Source organism: Ambystoma mexicanum, chromosome 7q, assembly GCF_040938575.1.
Source record: "Ambystoma mexicanum isolate Mex_15411 chromosome 7q, UKY_AmexF1_1, whole genome shotgun sequence".
Taxonomy (NCBI): domain Eukaryota; kingdom Metazoa; phylum Chordata; class Amphibia; order Caudata; family Ambystomatidae; genus Ambystoma; species Ambystoma mexicanum.
In genome coordinates, this window is record NC_090941.1 from 8,625,349 (window position 1) to 8,645,554 (window position 20,206).

Consider the following 20,206-nt stretch of genomic DNA (forward strand, 5'->3'; position numbering starts at 1 on the left):
GTATGGAGTACAGCGTACCGAAAGCAGGGTAATTGGCAATTTCAGATGGATAAGATGGCCTGTGGAATGATTTAAATATAGTGATAAATATCACTTTTGGGAGCATGTAGGGAGGTGCTCAAGTGATTGAGAAACTGGGAGGACTCCAATTGGGGGATGTCAACTTGAGAGACCCTGTTAGGGAGATTTATCATTTGTACATTTCATCCCCTCTCCTAGCGAGACCCCCAGCCCTTTTTGCTGGATTTCTGGACCTTTTTCTTTATATCCTGAATGAGTGGAGCCTTTTCCATTCATTCATTCATTCTTATGGGCTCTACCTTTTGGAACTCTGTTCTCTGTGCTTTACTTGTATATGGAGTCTACTTTCCTCCATATCTCAGGCATCTGCATTTTACTATTGCAACACACAGCTCCGTATGGGCAGTGTTGCTAGGAAACGTTTAGGTTTTCCTTAGAGATAATTTTCTTTATCATAGAGTAACTACAGTTCTTAAGGAAGGATAGAGAGATACTTAGTATCTCTCTTAAAACTTTATATTCTGAGAGATTGGCACACCCCACCTTATGTGGAGTGCCAATGGGATACCTAATGTCCCCCTTCGCTCTGCTCCTGTGACCTTTTAGTCACAGACAACCTTCTAGTTATAGCTGGTGGCAGTGGATGTGTTCTACCGACTATTGTGATATTTTTTACTGCAGAATGTATTCACAGTCCCGGTTATGCACAATAGGGGCACCTAAGTACTAACTTGCGGGCTTCTTTCTTTTTTCACCATTTCTAGCGTGGTTGTTCTTGGTTTGCCCTTCTTCTACCATTCTGGGAGGGGGAGGTCTGTGCGAGTATTTTGACTTTGGGGGGGGAACCCTTGGGTATCCCCAGCTTGGCACAAGTGTGTCTGGCCAGATAGGAAATGGGGGAGGAGTTTTGCACTCCCCTGCCCTTTGTTTGAATGGAACCAGCTCACACTGGTGGTCTGGCTGTCCTGATTGGACAGCTACCCGCCCCTTTCTGTAAACTGCTGAGGAGTGTGTGCCGAAACTGAATAAAAAGTGAGGTCCCTCACGAGAAAGGCAAGTCGACCACTGGAAACTGAAGGAACCGAAGATGACCAGAGATGCCTGCAGACCCTTTGCAACACCAGGAAGCAACCACTACTGTCCTGACCCCGTTTTCCATGCAACAGACTCCAAAGAGGCCTCCTACCCTTTGATTCGTGGTAACAGCCAGTCCCTAGACAAACACCATCTGAGCCATCTCCTGAGGTGTTGTGCCTCTCCAGAACTGCAGAACCCCAATACCAGGAGATCCAATTGAAGTGCATTGTCTTTGAAAGGCTGAATCTGTACATGTCTTTGCTGAGCTCCAGGTGGAGCTCCAGAGACACCATCCGACTCATCCAAGTACCCTGAGCAGAGTGCAGGACTCCAGAAATCGAAGAGGATTGACCGGGCGAATAGCTGCCTTTATTGGTGCTCCAGGCACAAACATTTCTTCAAACCAAAAGGTACTGTGGGGATAAAGGTATTGCTTACCTTAACCTGAAAAGTTGCTCCAGAGCATTGGCGTGCACGTAGAGGTGTCCAGGGCAACCCCCTCTTACCTCTGACCCAAGTTGCTGCTTGTGTCCCTTTAGCGCGTCCCTTAACAGAGACTCCAACATTGGTTGTAGCTTGCTGCATCTTAAAGACTATAAAAAATCCACAGGAGTTTTAGTTGTTATGCTGCTTGTCAAGACTTTGAGCTCTCTCCGAACTGGATTTAGCGAGGGCTGCGCTTTGGACTTTAAAAGCATTGCTACCCGAAGTAACTGCCTCTATAACCATAAACCCTGCTAGTATTACACTAGGCACCGGTTTTCCTTCCTAAAAGTCATGATCTTATGAGTGCGCGTTATTCCCGATAATACGGTAGAATTGTCATTAGTGTGAAAAGCTGTAACAATTGTAACCACAAGCAACTACAAACTAAGCAGTGGCCTTTGAAAAGTATTCTAAAGTGTTTTGGTTTAATGTGCTAAGTATTTAAACGTGAATCTTGTATAAATATAATTTTAACATGTATTTATTGAGTAAGTGTCTTTTTGAAGTGCATTACTAACTAGGTTTGTTGTACATACCTACAGCTCACATCTTCCTCTTATGATAAGCCTGACTGCTCTGCCACTCTACCAAGGTTCCATGAGTGGTACAGACTGATACTAAGAGTTGAGGATTTAAAACCATTGGTGTAGGTTTATAAAGTCTTACCTCACAGTGGACGTTCATTTGGTAGATACTAGTCCTCTCTTGGTTTTAACTTGTAGTCAAGGATCACCCCACTATAAATCTAGGACTACAAGTCCCAGATTGCAAAGTTAAAACCAGGACTGGAACAGATAATGTAGTTATGTACACCATGGGCTAGTAGTTGCAGGTATATGTAACCAGCAAGTCACAGAATTAAGTTTTCCATCAAAAGCATTTGGCTGTGTTATAATTTATAATGTAAATTTAAAAACGTGTTTTCTTGTGGTTGCCAATGTGGTGCAATTAAATATACTTCATACAGACTAAATTGAACTTTACTGAAACAGATGGACACCATGCATTGTTTAACTGTAGAAAAATACTGTAATAATGCATGATTTAACATCTTATTTTTTTTAAGAATGGAATTTCACAACCGTCTACAAATTTAAAAAAATACATACTAGTCATTGCAAAATAAAACATAGGTAGCTTAATAAGGTATCATCCTGATTACGGCTAGTTTGCAATTATTCTAAAAAGAAGCAGGTTTTCCTGGCTAACCCAACCATACAGGTCCTTGGCACTTTAAGAGTCTTGGAGATTTTTACTGCTGCAGTCTCCATTTGCCTCTTTGAACTTGCTGTGAACAAAGGAAGGATGTTTGGGAGCGCATTAGGAGAATGCAGGGTCACTGCATTTTCTTTGAAAAGGGCAATTGAAATCGCCAATTAGCAAACCTAGAGAATTATATCGCAAATTGATACACTATTACTTATTTTATGCCTTACAGTACTACGACTACTACTCCTCTCAATCCACCCACACATTCTGCGAGTCACCCTTCCCCGGTCACCTGCTCATTCTCTCCCATTATACTAGTCTAACTTACTCAGCTGCTGCGCACGCCCAACCCTAGTTCCACTTTGTCCTACCAACCAATACCTCACCTTGCACACTCCTTCAGATTAGCTATATTTGAAAAGAAAAAACCCTAAAAGCAGTACATAAAGTCAAATGCAAAAAGATAAATACAACTACATGAATATATGAATTTTAAAACCATATGTCCGACATTAAATATGGTAAAACAAATAGAATTTCATCAATCCCGGGAGGATAGCTCAGCGGCAGCGTGCGCGTCTTGGAAGCAAGACGACACGAAGCAACAACAGGTTCGATCCCCGGGTCCGCGCTTAAAAACCTCTGGGTGTTTAAGCGTGTTATAAATACGTAACTAAGACAAAAAAATACAACACAATTACACAACTAAGAAAAACAAACAATTCCTGTAACAGCGCCTCGATGCCTGTGGGCTGTGTGAGCGCTTTATAAATGTAAAATAAATAAATTAAATTTGTAGATTTTAAAACCGTACTTTCAGGAAAGTAGAAAAAGAAAACAAAAAGGACAACAATTACACATTTCGGAAACACTCCTTCAGTAATTCTCCTCTACACCGCCTTCCTCACCCAAATAACACACACCGCCCTGTTTCCTGTTCCCCCTTTTATTCCCCTCTGCCTTTCTCCATTGGCTCGCGTCCTCACCGGATTACCCAGGCTAACCGCTGGCTGTCCTTTTCCCAGGGGAGGTGTTACAGGTAAGAAAACGTGCAAAAGGGGTCTTAAACCCTGCCTATTTCTCATGCAGGGCTCAGTCCCAGTTCGTACGAGGGCTTCTGGCTGGTTTGAGATTCTGGCATGAGTAGGAAACCACTCCGTGGCCCCATCCCAGGTAAGATTAATGGGCCTCATTACAAGTACATTGGTGTAGAGAAAATGGCAGTAATCCAGTGGTAACTCTTACCACTGCATTACCACACTGCCGTACTACAACTCTGGTGGGGAGGCGTAGGTAATTCCGCCACCAACTGCCAAAAAATGGCCAAATTGGTAGCAATTATGCCGAAATACCCAATTTGTTCTATGGGATCCATAAATGGGGACTAACACTGACACTGCTGCGTGTGTTGTTCTGCATCCAGTCTGCTCTTCGCTGCCTCTCTCCAAGTCAGGTTGCCTGCTGGATGTTCGACCGCTAGCACTGTTGGTACTTTAAGTCCTCTGAGACGAACAGAAAGAAACTGGCCAGAATAGGGCAGTTTAGGTATGCTGTGATTGACAGTGGTACTTGGTTCAAAGATGCAGGCACATTAATAAGGGAAAGGGACTGGGGCCCTTCCAAGTCCCAAACCCATCATCTGGGGGGGGGGGGGCTGGCTCTGGGAATCCCTGTGGTATGCGCCTCCCACCCTAGGCTAAAAAGGGTACCCATCTTCTCGTGACAGAGTCAAGTCTCTGACCATGTCGTACACATCCACTGCAACGAGGCTCCCAACTACATTGGCCTGCTTGAATACATGTCTAGCCCATCAGACAAATAATCGTAAATCCAACTTGTAGGAACACATCGGCCAGCTAGAATACACCTCTAAATGTCTCCACAACTAAGCCCAATACTAACTTTCTTCACTTCCCCTCAGTCGAACTAGAGAAGAACTGTCGACATGCACTAATCCTTAAAGCAGGGTTCAAAATTGCTGCAAGCATTTAACTCTTGCATCTAGCAGAGCAGAGCGTGGTTAGCTTGATTCCAGCAGCAACGAGTTACTTATGGCTCCCCAGACCAACTGGTACCTTCCAAACATGCATACGTCACATTAACTTTGGGTGTTTGAGAATTAGAACACATCAAGTACACATTTAAACATAATGGATCATACACAATGGAAAGAAAAGTAAGAGTTTGCCTCTCCTATCGAAGTTAGATTTGTGGTGCACTGTGTATTCACTCCTGGTTCCCCAGCGGTATGCTCCTGCCAACTGGGCGATTCCTGACACTCAGCTGTCTTTAGCTCCTGTTCATCAAAACTTAATTTCGAAAAGCTGTTAAAGCAGGGTGCAATATGTGCACTTGCCACTAACCAGTGGCTAGTGATATTTGACTCTTAGCAAGTAAGAAATGTTGCATTGTTAGAGTTACAATCGAGTTGGCAAATTACTTTTGTATGGCTGGCTAATAGCTTGCAACTTGAATTTCTGTTCCCTGCTTAAAGACAATCCCACCAAATCTAATTTCATTCTCTTACCTTCCCATCCTATGTGCTTCCTGATCCCTCTTTCTCCAACTCACTCTGAATCCACCCCATCATCTCCCTAACACAGACTAATAATGCATAAAATAAGCAGTATCATAGCAATTTGCTATGCAATTCTGTAGGCTTGCTAATTCAATTGACTCTGGTGTATCACAGCTAGCTACTTGATAACCTTGTTCAATAAACAGACAGCTCTCCCTGCATTCCTCTCTTGCTGCTCTCGGGGATCTCTTTACCCTCTTTTCTCTGCAATTTCAAATGTCAAGCTCATGGAGCGAAAGTGCAGCAGTACTCCTCATCTCCACTCTTGTGAGGGCCAATAGACACTTGTGGGAGTGTGTAATGCTTTAAAAAAATGTAATATCTTTGACTAAAACATGGAATTGAAATGCATTCTGGGTGCAGCAGTGGACATTTTTATAAAGCCTCAGCGAAGGCTGCATTTTAATGTGAGCTCTGAATACGGGTTGCATTCTTTGAATTACTAGAAAAATATATTGTATCACTTTGCAGTATTTCAGCAATTGTTTTGAATTAAGCACCTGATAACGTAGCAGGAGTCGAAAGCAAATTATGTCTTTCGTGCTACCATGAGAAAGAGGCCTCTTGGAGTATTCCATGTGACATTTCGGCAGAATGCCAGTGGATGCTTGCAACCGGTGAACTTTCTGGAAAAGAATGACACTGCATTTGTGGGAGGTTTACCTTGGAGAGCACCGGATTAGGCTGACAGAGAAATTCTTCTGTGCTGGGGAAAGGGTGGGCACATCTTTTCCTTCTGGTCCTGTTGTGAAGAAACTGTGCCAACATGGTCTGGAAGCTGTCCAGTGAAGATTTCCTTTTATTTTTGTTGTTGTATTACGTACATTTTAATAACTGGCCATAAATAGTCATTTTATAATATGAGTGGGTGAGTGAGTGAGAGAATTCTTGCCTTTCAAGCGTACAATGTTTTTCTAGTTAGTGTATTGGGGAGACTAATAATTACTATATCCGTGCACGTTTAGAAAAGCAAACCAGAGTGCTAGGCAAGAAAATATTTTTCAAATAATTACAGACCAGAAGAAATCATGTTTATAAAGCCAACTATATTCTGTTTGGCAAAACCAGTATTAACTATTTATCTATTTTGTTTTAAGGCAGTCCTACTATTCCAATCCTAAAAGTTACATAATTAATACTTGCAGTATTGCTATTGTAAAACACTGCATAGTCTCCATGTTTTTCAGTAACGTTTAGGTTAGTTTATCTAAAGCTCATAGTGTATATTATATTTTGTTGGGGAAGATGCATCATAACAACGAGTAAACACTTTGAAAATGTACATGATCACAGTGTCAAATGCTTTAGATAGCCGATCTAATTCTGTAACCTGCTAGTTGCATACATCTGTGCAACTGGCATTTAAACCGTAAACTGAACCCAAACTCCTTGACATTCTATCTCATCACCTTGTTGCTTTATACCAACTAGCGTGAAAGTGAGATGGTAGCAAACTACAATATTCCACCTAGTATCCCAGTTTTATGCCTGCTATGTCATCCATTCTGCTCATTACTTTCTTTCTTATTAAAAACTATATTTTAAATATTAAATACACACAAGCTAACTAGATGTTTAATCAAACTAGCGATCAACAGTGTCATCCAGTCTGTACACCTAAATATCTAGTCCATTACCATACACTGTAATTAGCTTCTAAAGCTCACTTTGCTCTACAATTATGATTGAATTATACATTAGAACCTGGGTGAGAGAGCTGGCCAATCTGGAGGCCGGGAATGCAGGCACAATCTCCAAGTAGCTGCCTGCAATTTCATGACAGCCTGCTGCGCCTCTGCCCAACGTGCACCCTTGTCCTTGGAGGTGGTGCCCCAGGCCGAGTCACCCATAGAGTGCCACACCTCAACCCCCCCCTGCTCACCTCCAGGTCCTGGAAATAGTTAATTCCAATCGCATATATTTGTGTAATTTATTTATAAGGAAGCATGAATAGTACAAAGCATGGGTCCATTAAAAACGAACAAACAAGTATTGGTAGCACAGATGGTGGCTCTGAGTACTAACAATGATAAATACTGCTTTCATGGGTGCCAGGGCTGGAATGCTGTGCTTGGGCTAAACTGGCTCAGTCTTGATGGCCATTGGAGGCCGTGCCCACCCCCGAAAGTGGTATTTAATGCTGTACTGAAAACAGTTGAGACCAATGAGCGGAAAGGGCCATCTTGCGCAACTGAAGTTAACAATTACCCTGCTCGCTGCTACTCCATACTAAGTACTTCGAGCCTCATTACGAGTATGGCGGTAAGTGGTCAAATTGGAGGTACTGCCTTAGCTCCAATGTTATCACTACGCCAAATTATGAATTTTGGTTTTGAGTGGAGGATTTACCTCCAGCAAAACCCCGGAGGTCAATCTTCCCACTTAATGCCAAAAAATCTGCAGAGTTGGCAGAATTAGCGCAGCAGCAATTCATCTGCGGTAATTCAGTGAAAAAAGCCCCATGGGAAATTACACAGCCACCACCACTTGTAATCGGGTGGAAATTCCGCCTGCCCAAGTTGCAGAACTGTAATTCCTCAGGGTTATTTTAGGAGGTTTTATCTACAATATTTCACCCCAACTCGAAATGAGGCCCTTCGTCTCAGGCCAGGACTTCCCTTTAGCATTGTAAACTTTTTGATTCATGAAACATCTGAACTTTTTTTTGTAGTGCAAATGATGGGTCAAGTCAACAATCTATTTGTGTCCATACAAGCAGCTAACTGTTACATTTTACAGTCACTCCTCTTACTAATGTCTTACTTCAGCGGTACACAAAAAGGCTGCATTGTTGCTCATTTCAAGTCTTTGGTACAACTAACGTTTGGTGACTTAAAAATAGGATTACAAAATTTCTAATCGTTTTCTACTCAAGAAAATAGAAATGAGCAAACTCTGCTAATCAATTTCTTTTAAAACTCATGTCGTGGACTAAGGGTTGGAAACTAAGCTGGTTCTCAATACACAATATCCACTCAGACAAGTCTCAGCATTGGCAGACCAATACAATGGTAGCAGAAATAGGCAAAGTATAAATGCCCTTTCAATTCAATAACTTGCAAAGTGATTCTTTGTAAAAAGAGATTCATTTTTACTCCAATAAAAAAAATAAAGTCGCTCTATAAATTACCTTAAATCTTTGAGGCTGATGAAATTGAATTGTGGCTTTGTTCCGTTCAAAATCCTTCATTAGTTGCATATGGTTAACTTTTCCATTCTTGTTCAAAACCTTTTTTTTGCCATTCACACACCGACAAACATTTACATCTTTTCCATAATAAATGCCTAAGTGACACAGTTCCTTCAAATCTGTAACTTGAAACAGAGACTGGTAGTAAGCAGCTACTATAGGGCTGTCTCGTTTTATGAGCACAGGCTGCTGTTCCCAGTAGTGTTTGAAGAATTCCTCTTGTCCAACTGGAGAAATCAAACTTTCAAAAAGACTCCCTGGACTGTCAAAGTTGAGAGAAAAATCAGATGGTGCTTGTGTCTTGGCAAGTTTGCAAGAAGAGGATCCCTTATTTTCTGTTTCAACGTGGAGTCTTCCTTTCTTCGGCATATTCTGTACAGCGAGAAAAAAAGTTCCAATCATTGAGATTTACTCATTGTGCATCAGTCTAGAATATGCTATTCTGATTTAAGATCAACTGATATATTTTAGAATTTACAAAAATATAACATTTCACTCAAACAGAATTGTGGAATCGTTCCGTTATACTGTGAAGTATGTAGATAGGCATGCGGACATATGCACCCTGGACCCCGAAGGACACCAACCAGTTCTATTTTGAGACTGGTATGGCGGCTGTCTTCCACAGTTTTGATTATTTTTCTTGAAGTACGTGTTCATGTGTTGGATGTTTAATATAGGACTATGGCTTCATTCTTTTTTGGCATGAAGATGTGCCCCCAACCTCATCCCAGCGTGATACTTAGGATTGAATATGTCACAATGTTCTCCAGTGGGTGCTTGGCTCCAGAGTCTAAGTTGGAACCAGCAGGGTTTTAAGGGAGGGAAACCTTGCAGGAGCGCACCAGTCAGGGAGCAAGCCCAGGTGATGGGACAGGGTTATGCAGTTCAATTGTTTTATTTTTATTTTTCTAGACAGCCATCGACCATCATACAAATAAAGCAAAGGATTAGGAAAAACAGAGCTTCAGTGGCACAACCAAGAAAGATAAGACAGGTGCCTATGGTGCTTGACTATTTGCATTTAATGGCTTTACCTAGTCAGAGTCCAGGGGTACTGAGCAACCCAGTCCTGTTTTTTTTTTTTAAATCTGTTTTTATTTTTTTCATTGTACCAATAACGTGGTTACTCAACAAAACAACAGTACAATTACACCCACCCCACCCTCCCTCCCTCCCCCTTTCCCAACTGTCCGGACCAAAACGTAATACACCACAGGTTTAAGCTCTGTGATTATTGTGAGTCACTTGTGTCGTCGCCAGAGGAGCCATCTGCATTGGGGTTGAACAATGTAACAATTAGCGCCACCCATTGTAGTAGGTCGTCCGAGGTGTCCTGTCTTTCTTGGCTCTGGGCCATCTCCCAAGCAGCTGTTTCGGCATTCGTCCATTTGCGAAGGTCTTCCCACCATGTTGACAAGCAAGGGGCCCGAGGGCGCTTCCAGTTCATGGCGATGCGTCTCTTTGCCAGTATATACATTAGGTCTTTTAGTTTATTGAGTGGTCTATTCTTCTTGCTTCTGGGGTATCTACTGAGGATACATGCTTTTGGCGTGTGTACCTCCAGGGTGACGTTCGCCTCGGCCACCTTCGCTTTGACCTGAGCCCAGAAGGACTGCATGGTGGGGCATCCCCAGAACATATGTGTCATCCCTGCATGGGGTTCGTTGCATTTGGGGCATCCCGTACTCACGGCTCCGCTAAATCTGGAAATGATGTCTGGTTTGAGGTACGCTCTGTTCATGATGTAGAATTGAATGAGTTAGAACCTGGCATTCCTGGATACCTTCTTGTGGTATACCATTATGTCCCCCCACTCTTTGTCTTCAAACTGTAAGCCAAATTCCTGTTCCCACTTTTCCTTACACTTAAGGCTTTGTTGGGTGGTGCTGTCTAGCAGTTTTTCATATATTCTGGAGGTCTTGTGGCCCCCCTCCGCTGCCCCCAGCAGGCTCTCAATGCTTTTGCGTCCGGTATCCAAGTTCTCCATTGTGGGCCAGCGGGCTGCTAGTCTCTTGACCACTGCATTGTGCAGTAAGAACTGTCCCGTGTGGATCCCAGAGGCTTCATGTAGCTCAGTAAAATTTAAGATTCCCTGGTCGTCCACCAGGTCGCCCAGGGTGGCGACGCCGCTAGGTTCCCAAGTGTCTCTTATTATCCTTTGACTTCCCGGCCTGTTAGTCATGATGGCAGCTATCGGGTTCTGTGGGGAGCAGGGGTCCGGAAGCATTGCGGCCTTGCAGGCTCTCTTCCATATCTGGATGCCTAGGAGGATCAAGTACGAGTGTGGTTGTTTGGTTCTGGGTTCAGTCCACAGCAGGTCCCTGAGTAGCAGTTGCGTGACTCCTGGCTGCAGCAGGCGAGTGTCTGTTGAGGCCTCGTCGGCCATCCATTGTATCACGCGCTTCAATTGTCCAGCTAGGTAATACAGTTCGAAGTTAGGAACCTTGAGGCCCCCTTTGTCATATGGTCTCTGCATTGTTTCCAGGGCGATTCTGCGCCTTCCGTCTTGCCACAGAAATGTCCTGAACAGCTTGTGTACTTCATTGGAGAATTGTCGTGGTATGTTATTTGGTACGTTAGTGAAGAAGTAAAGCAGTCTGGGTAGCGCCACCATTTTTAGTAAGCCCACTCTGCCCGCCATCGATAGCGGCAGCCTGCTCCAGAACTCCATTGATTTTGCCAGTCCATCCTTTGCCCTAATTGTATTCAGAGCGTGCTCTGTCTTGGGGTCTCTGTGCACCCTAATGCCCAGGTACTTAAAGGAGGAGGGTTCCCATTTCAGGGCTAGCTTGGGGAGCACTCCGGCCCCTTCTCCGCTAAAGGCGGCTAGGGGGAACAGGCAGGATTTGTTCTGATTAATCTGGATCCCCGTATATCTGTGGAATCTGTCTAAAGTTTCTAGTACGTAGGGCAGTATGTGTGCAGGGTTCGTTAGATAGAGGAGCATGTCGTCAGCGTACATAGAAATCACGTGGTTTTCCCCGTCTACCACTATGCCCCCATCTCCATATTCTTGTCTTAAGTATGCTGCCACTGGCTCTATAGCCATAATGTACAGCATGGGTGATAGGGGGCATCCTTGCCTAGTTCCCCGGGACAGCCTCCATTTGTCTGAGAAAGTGTTGTTGGTGCGTACTCTGGCCTCAGGGTTGGTGTAGATGATGTGACCCACTTAATGTAGCTAGGCCCTATCCCCATCTTGGACATGGTAGCCAGGAGCCATTTCCAGCGCACTGAGTCGAACGCTTTGGAGGCGTCCAAGGACGCCACTGCGCATTGCGTTTGTCTACCTTCGGTACTGTAGATGACATGGTGCAGTCTGCGTAGGTTTTCGGTGATGGTTCTGCCGGGCACATATGCCGTTTGGTCTTGGTGGATCAGGGTCGGGATGACTTTCCGCAACCTCATGGCCAGTATTGCCATAAGTACCTTACTGTCTGTGTTTAGTAAGGACAAGGGTCTATATGAGCCGCACTCTGCGCTATCTTTGTCAGGTTTTAAGAGTGGTATGATGACCGCCTCCCTCATGGTACTAGGTAGTTGGCCTGTTTCGTATGCCCCGTTGAACACTTGGGAGAGTAACTGGGCTAGTTCGTCCTCGTAGGCCTTGTAGAACTCGCCTGGGAGTCCATCCGGACCCGGCGCCTTCCCAGAGGGAAGCGTTCTAATAACAACTGCAACCTCTTCAGGGGTTATTGGCCCTTCCAGAGATTCCGCTGCGTGTTCCTCAAGGTGTGGTAGTCTAATAATGTCCAGTACGTCCTCTATTTCAGTGTCTGTAGGCGGTGGGGTGTCAGTGTAGAGGGCCTGGTAATACCCAGCGAATGCGTGGTTTATGGCAGCTTGTGAGTGTGTGTCTATGCCGTTGTCATCGCGTATACGGCAGATGGGTGTTCTGGGGGTTTCTCGCTTGTACAGCCACGCAAGTAGCTTACCCGGTTTATCACCGAGGGCGTGGTTTCTCTCGGTGTATTTGGCGTAACTGAGTTTTCCGAGGGCCTCCCAGTGTTGTAGGCAAGCCTTCTTTAATTTGATTATTTTGCGTACGTGGGCTGGGTCTGAGGAGGCTATGGATTCTAATTGCTTCAGCTCTTCTTCAGCACTTGCTAACTTCGCTGTGATGGATTTTTGGGCTCCCCCTGTGATGGCTATCATTTCCCCTCTGATCACTACTTTGTATGCTTCCCATGCCGTGCTGACGTGCTGGACACTGTCCATGTTCGTCTGCCAATAGTTCGCCGTGCATTGTCTAATCTGTTCTTGGAATGCCTTATCCAACAGTGCTTCGCCTCTGAGTCTCCATGTGGGTATGGGGGGGTCGGGGTGCCATTATTGTCCAAGAGATAACTATGGGGGAATGATCTGATAGCACTCTGACCAGATATTGCGTGTCCTCAAATGTGTCTAAGTGTTCCTCGCTCACCAGTAAACTGTCAATTCTAGTGTGTACCGCGTGTGGGGGTGAGTAAAAGGAGAAGACTCTGCCCTCTGGGTGGTGAGCCCTCTAGAGGTCTTGTAGGGCGTATTGTTGTAAGATGGCTTTCAATATTTTAGCGGGAGGGGAGGGGCGAATATGTTTACTATCCGATCTGTCCATGCGTGGATCTAGGGTGCAGTTGTGATCCCCACCCCATATTAGCATGCCGTCTCTGTCCGGACTGAGCCGGGTGTATAACGAACGGAAGAAGACCGTCGCGTCGTGGTTGGGGGCATATGTGTTCACCAGGCAGAGTTCTCTGCCTTCAATGGTGCCTCTAAGCAAGGCCATCCTACCTTCGTTATCGATGTTAGTGTATGTTACGTTGATGGGAATGGAGGGGGTGAGCCATAACAGTACTCCACGTGCGTAGTTGGAATACGTGGTTCCTATCAGGGTTCCTCTCCAACTCTTAGCCAATGCTGCTAGCTTTTGTGCATTCAGATGGGTCTCCTGTAATAAGGCAATTCCTATCTTGTGGCGTTTAAGGAAGGTGTGGACTCTGTGCTGTTTAATGTAGCTGTTCAGGCCCCTGACGTTCCATGACATGACTTTGACTACGTTATTCATGAGTGTGACGTATGTGTGGGTATGCGGGCGGGCTGTGTAGTAGCGTCGCCCTCTGGCCTATCCGTATGCGGTGCAGTCGCTTGTTCTGGCAGGAGCCCCTGCTGGCTCTAGATTGGATTGGTGGTGTGTAGTGATCAAGGTGGTCCAGGACTTCCCCTTTAACTAACTGAGACGGGATTTCAACAGGCGGGTTCCCATCCCTATGAACAGTAAACTTGGCGCTAGCCGCTAACAGAACTAGTCTAGCGGGGTTCCCCCCGTTCTGACATCCCCGTTTCCTACGGTCTCTTGGTGCCCTACGGGCGGGTTAGTCACCCAAAGAGATTCGGGGGTGCGGGACAATCCCCTTGGTAGTGTCCGATACCAAGCGGTGCCATTCGGCCAGCTCCAAGACACTCAATGGTGCCACAATCTGCGAGTTGAGGTTACTTCATGTGCTTTCTAATAAGGTGGTTTCATTTGGCTTCCCTGGGGGTGCCATTTCTCGTGTTTTCCGTTGCCTTCCGTCTATGTCAGGAATCTGCTCCCTATCCATCCATTCGTTTATTTCTGCCGCTGATTCAAAGAGGTGCGGTCTATTGTTTCGGATGACCTTTAGTCTGGCCGGGTACAGTAGCATGTATCGCAAGCCTGCATCTTTCAATCTAGCCTTTATGTGGGCGTATTGAGCTCTACTCCTCTGAACATGGAGGGTATAGTCCGGGTAGATTGCGATTTTGGCGGAGTCAAATTCTATGCAGCCACCAGTCCGTGAGTGGGCTAGGATAGTCTATCTTTATAATTGAGGACTTTGGCAATTATCGGCCTTGGCGGATTCCCAGGTGGTGGGCGTTTAGTGAGAGATCGATGCGCCCTTTCAATGGTGAACCCCTGAGACAATTTCCCGGCTCCGACCCCCTGCAGCAGCAGGTTCTCAACGAAGTTTGTGGGGTCATTTCCTTCTGTTCCCTCCGGCAGTCCAATGATCCTGATGTTGTTGCGGCCCGCCCGCCCTTCCGCCTCGACCGCCCTGTCTTCGAGGTTCTTTACTTTTTGGGCTAGGGCGTCTACCTCTCTCAAGAGGTGGGTTTTGGCTTCAGTGTTTTCCTTTACCTGAGACTCTAATGCTTCTGTTCTGCCTGCGATGGAGCGCACGTCTTGTCTCAGCAGGTTCAAATCAATGGCCACGGCATCTATTTTGCCCTCCATGGTTTTTTGGAGCGCCAAGATGGCTTCAAGTAGTTGCGAGTTTGCGGGTTCGGGGGGCCCCTCTTCCGCAGCCGCCGAGGTCGTGATTGCCGCGTCCGGCTTGGTGGCACCTGTGGCTGCAAAGGCCTCCATTGTTGTCTGCCTGTTCTTGTTCCTTGGGCCTTTTACGGACATCTCTTTGTGCTGGCGAGCTTGCAATGGTTGCCAGTGGTTCTGGAGTTGGGGTCGGGAGTGTGCACCGTGGCGTGGCTCTTTCACGTTGCCCCAGAGCGCGTGGCCATGCAGTTCCGTTCAGTGCTAGTGTGTGCGCCGTGGTGCTTAGCAGGCTTATTGCAGTGGTCTTTGTGAGGGCACCGGTGAGCGGCAACCCCGGAGTGCCAGAGGGGGCTGCGGTCCAGGCGGGCCCCTGATGCCGGAGCTCAAATCTTGCCCCCACGACCAGCACCGCGGCCTCGAGCCCAGCCGGCAGTGGGTACGGCCCCTCCCCAGGGTGGTGTCGTGGGCCTATGCCGGTCCGCTTAGCAGGGGGGCTGTGGGCTCTCTCAGTTGGGCCGGTCACGAGTTGATTATGTCCCCCCAACCCCACTTCCACTCCGTACCTCGCAGTGTGGTGCCGCCCACAGGCGCACCCGATCTTCGGGTCCAGGCCTTTGATGTGTGCCTCCGCCGTCGGCGCTGCAGGCCACGCGCCGGGGAGGCACTCTGAGGCGGACACAGTCTTCAGCCGCCGGTCGCAGCGCTGCGTGCCCGCCGGGCGGCAAGGTCAGCTGTCCGCTTTCCTTTCCCCGGTCAGCCGCAGCCGGGGGCAAGCCTCCTGTTCCGCTCTGCGGCGCTCGTCTCCTCCGCCGTCAGCAGGCAGCCGCCATTTTCAGGCGCGCACCTTCCACCTTCACCACGGCGTTTCTCCTCGTTGGAAGCGCGCACAGGTCTCGGACTACCGTCGGAAGGTCAGCAGACGGTACTGAGGCGATCCCTGGGTTGCAGTTATAGTTTACTTCAGGTAAGATGCAGATTGTAGGCAATATGATGGACGCATCAGCGGAGATGCAACGAAGCGCGGCTTACTCACATGGCGGTTGGCCACGCCCCCCCAACCCAGTCCTGTTGTAGTGTAAAGGTACTGGTGTTTTCAGGCACAGCGTTCATAGGATTCCAACAACGGGTCCATGCTCAAAGTTGGGGGTCCTCGAATGCAAACAAAATAAAAACCCAGTGGCTACGATGATGCAGATTACTATCAGCACAAAACACTGCAGGACGCCTTCATACATCAGGTGCAACCTCTGCAATGATGGTTGATGTGCCTAAAGTGATTTGTGTGCTGGAGGTGGTTGCAGGGACCAGACACAATGAATTTACTGTAACTGCTCAATTTGGAGACATTCTGGACCTTTAGTGGGCTAGTGAAAGACGAGCTTGCAGGTTTTACAGCTGCTGCCCAAGGTCACATTTGCAGAGGTCTCACACTGCAAGGTGCCATGAGCAAGTCAAATGTGTTTTAGGCTTACCTTGTAGCATGTGCAACACAGAACAAATGCTACAGGGGGGTCCTCTTCATGTTGCCCCTATCAAGAGCATGCAGCATTCATGCAGTTGTGTCTTTGCACAAGGCAAGGGGTGGATGCTAGGCTGAGAGATCTTTGCTTTTCTTGGAGAGCTCTCCTTTGAAATGTGAGAGTTTCCTGCTCCCAGTACAGCAGCTATAAATGGGGCAAAGTCGCCAGAACAGGTCACTCAAGAGATAATGGGACAAAAGGTCACACAGACACAAAGATGGATTTCTCAAGATTGCTATATGCCAGTCTAGAAAAGCCCCTACTCCTAAGGGGGAGGAAACTTGGGAATAACATGCAAATGCACACTATAATATTATCTTTTTTGTATTTAGAGGTTTCCTGGCAGGGGTGGAGAGGGATGGAATCTTATTTCAGATGCGGTTGGCTGGATTTCTGCAAGGAGGAGAGGAACTGTGTATCCCTAAATCAGGCGTCAAAGTTCAAAAAGCTGAAGGAACCTAAACTAGCTATACAAACAGCTCAACTGTACACAACAGCAAAGGTTTCACTACTCATCGTTTAACTTCTTATTTATTTGATGTATCATGTCTTTGTTTAGATTAGCCACTTTCATCTTTTCACAAAATGCTATCTACAACAAACTGTCTCCTCACTTCTTTTAGTTATTTATTTCAGCCAATCATCTTTTCATTTTTTCTAAATATCTACACTTAAATCGGTATGATCCATAGGCTAAATTTTTTTGAATTGTTTAATGGCTGTAATTAACTTCACAGCTAATAGATTAATGAATTACAAACAGAAATAATGTACATGCATCTTATTTTATTTTATTTATAGATTTATCACGCTCCACAGACCAAATGCATCAGAGCGCACATCAAAGACCAACAACAATGAGACAAACCGTTCCGCTGATGTTACATCACGGGGAGAAATAATTAATTGAAAAAAAGTGTTTTAAGTCGTTTGTGAAAAGTAAGAAGACATTTCTCTTTGTACAAATCGACTGGTAATCCAATCCAGGCATGTGTAGCATGGACAGGGAGGGAATGTCCTTTACCTCTTGTTCCCTTTACCTTTGAGCATATTAGCCGAAAGGCGTCAGTAGATCTGGTTGTCCTTCTCTAATGTTGCAGGTTCAGACTTGTCTTAAGGTGTACAGGGGCCGAACCAAGTAAATATTTATGTGTTAGAGTAGTGATCTTAAAAAGGATCTATGATGCAACTGGCAGCCAGTGAAGCTCCCTCCTGGTTAGAATAATAGGCTCTCTTTTAGGGATATTCTTAATAATCTCCACTGCCTCATTTTGAAGTACTTGCAATTTCTTGATATTATTCTCATTAGCTCCACTCGGGAGCGCATTGCAGTAGTCTAGCCTGGCCATTATAATGGCCCGCACTAACGTTTCAAAGTGTTTGCTTGTGACATATGGTTCCACATGTCTCAACAGTTTAAGGGGATACTGAGATTTTTTAATTACGCTGTCCACCTGGGCATCCGCAGCAAACGAGCAGTCCGGTATCACACCTAAATTATTGACATTATCTTGTGTATTGATATGATGAACATCAATTAGGAAATTGTCAAAACATGGGTCCAATTTCATTTTAGTCTGAGGGGATCCAAATATCAGTGTTTGCACTGTTAAGATAGAGGCAATTGGCAGTCATCTAGTCTTCAACCAACTTGTAGGTGTCCTGTATTTTCCTTGAGTCCTTAGCATTGTCGCCACTTAACTCAAACAAAAGCTGCGTATCGTCAGCATAGTTTGTGAATCTTACCCCCATCTTTTCCAGGATGTTACATAAAGGGCGCACATACATGTTAAAGAGTGCTGGGGACAGGAAGGCACCCTAGGGGACTCCACAAGTATATGGAGGTTTGTCCCCAGCAAACTGTGGACAATCTGTTAGAGAGAAAGGCCTCAATCCATTCAATCCTGAATCCTTTCAATGGTCGCAGTTGAACATTGCCCCACAGAAGATACTGTAGTGAGGAGCTTTTTGAGGTCAAGAAGATCAAAAGCTGCCGAAAGATCCAGCAGCATCAACAGCCCTGTTTTACTCCCAACTACAAAATCCAACATCTGTGTCTAGAGGTCTAGTAACGCACTTTCAGTTCTATGATTAGATCTGAATCCAGACTGTCTGGGGTGCAATATATCAGCCTGAACCAGGAGGTCTTGTAGCTGGAAAGTAGCTATTTTATCTACAATTTAAAAAAAGAAATGGAACATTAGTGAATGGTCTAAAATGGTTGGCATCTTTACGGCCTTGTCCTGCTTTTTTAAATAATGGTCTAACAGCTACTTTCTTATGACTATCTGCCATGATTCCTGCCCATCATGTCCCCAGCCCTCCAAGATGTCAGGCTGGAGCCAGGCCACGATCACCTACATGGCCCTCAAGGGCTTCTCCATCCCTCCAAAGACCCACTTGGAGTCAGACTTGGCGCTTGTGGCACCAGACTCACTCACTCCCATAGGATAACATTGGGGATTGGACTTGTAGTGCATTGATGGGGACAAGATGGATGCCCCCGCATATTTCGGTTCCCAGAACTGCATGTGCAGTCTAGTCTTTTGGGTGTGTTTCAGCCCAGTCACCTGGGATACCCAGACACTATTTAAGCCACGCCCAGGCTGAGAAACATGCTTTGCGTTTTCTGCACCTGCAGCGTGACACTCACCGTGTTCAGATCGGTCTCCAGTAGGCCTGCATCTTTCTTCTGCGCTCAGCTCCTGCAAGAACAAGAACACCGTTAGGAACAGCCTTACCTTGCAGCGCTTCTGCCCATCATTCATAGCTCCTTCTGTTCTGCGGGCATCTTCGGCGGTGTCATTCCCATCCCGGCACGCTGCTTCCTAAGGAAAAGGGAAAAGAACAGAAAAAAGGCATTAGTAAGCATTATGCAAATCTTCGCTTATTTTTAAATACTGTTCGAGCTTCAAATGCTTACCTGAATCCCAGCTGCTCTGGGGGAACTCTGTCTCTGGAACTTCTCATCCACCTGCAAGAGGGAAAAGACACTCCAGGTTAGCGTGGAAACATCTAGAGACGCTGCATACCGCGCTTACTCACCGCATTTGTTCTTCATAACCGGCATCCACGCTGAAAACGTTGCGGCACCTAAAAGACACAGAAAGAGAACTCAGTTCAATACAAATACGAAAAGGGTGCATCGCGCGCTCACTCACCTTCAGCACTACTCATCTCAGCAGCACGCCGCCATCCCCGGACGCCGCCCATCATCTAAGGAAGGAAAGGAACGTAGTTAGAGAACTGTTCAAAAGACTCATTATACTTACCTGTCGGACTCTTGCCAGTGAAGTAACTAGGCAGCAACGAGCTTGCATCAATCAACGCGCCCCTGCGCTGAAAGCAGGACGGAGAGCACACTATCCAAGAAAACAAGGTGAGCTGTGGATCAAGGGGAAGGGTTGAAACCTGGGGAAGAAGGGGTTCAGGCACACAGAGACAATAGGGAGTTAAACTCTACCAATCCTGTGTTTCACGCCCAGTCTCCAGTCGAATATCCTCCAGGGAAGGGTTTGAGGTCGCAAGTGGTCAGAACAGGCGGAGTGATGTCCCCGTGGATACCAGGTGAGCGTTACAGAACGCAAAGCCTCACATCAAAATCCACCTGGGCGTCATGGAGACATCAGAAAACTACCAGTTAGCCCACATGTTGGGGCAGCTACGTTCCGAAGTACATGCAGCCAGGCAGGAGACCAACATCCTGAGGAGAGAGCTGATAGTAGCCAAAGAACGCACTGATGATTTAAGCCGGCAACTTCTCCAGTCACAAGCAGGGCATGCACCATTGCCGGGAAGCGTGCCCTCGATGCCAGCGCCATCAGCCAATCCCTTTCAGATAACCCTTCCTG

The 20,206-nt window shown here is 46.2% G+C and overlaps 1 protein-coding gene across 4 annotated transcripts in view; it reads right to left on the minus strand.

Annotated features, from left to right (window-relative positions):
* Window positions 1-20,206, minus strand: part of GABRR3 (gamma-aminobutyric acid type A receptor subunit rho3) — a 2,040,413-nt gene that overhangs the window by 809,555 nt on the left and 1,210,652 nt on the right. For all 4 annotated transcript variants that reach the window (XM_069639257.1, XM_069639256.1, XM_069639259.1 and 1 more), the window contains one exon: window positions 8,502-8,933. In XM_069639257.1, the coding sequence (XP_069495358.1) occupies window positions 8,502-8,933 (432 nt within the window). The remainder of the gene's footprint in view (window positions 1-8,501; window positions 8,934-20,206) is intronic.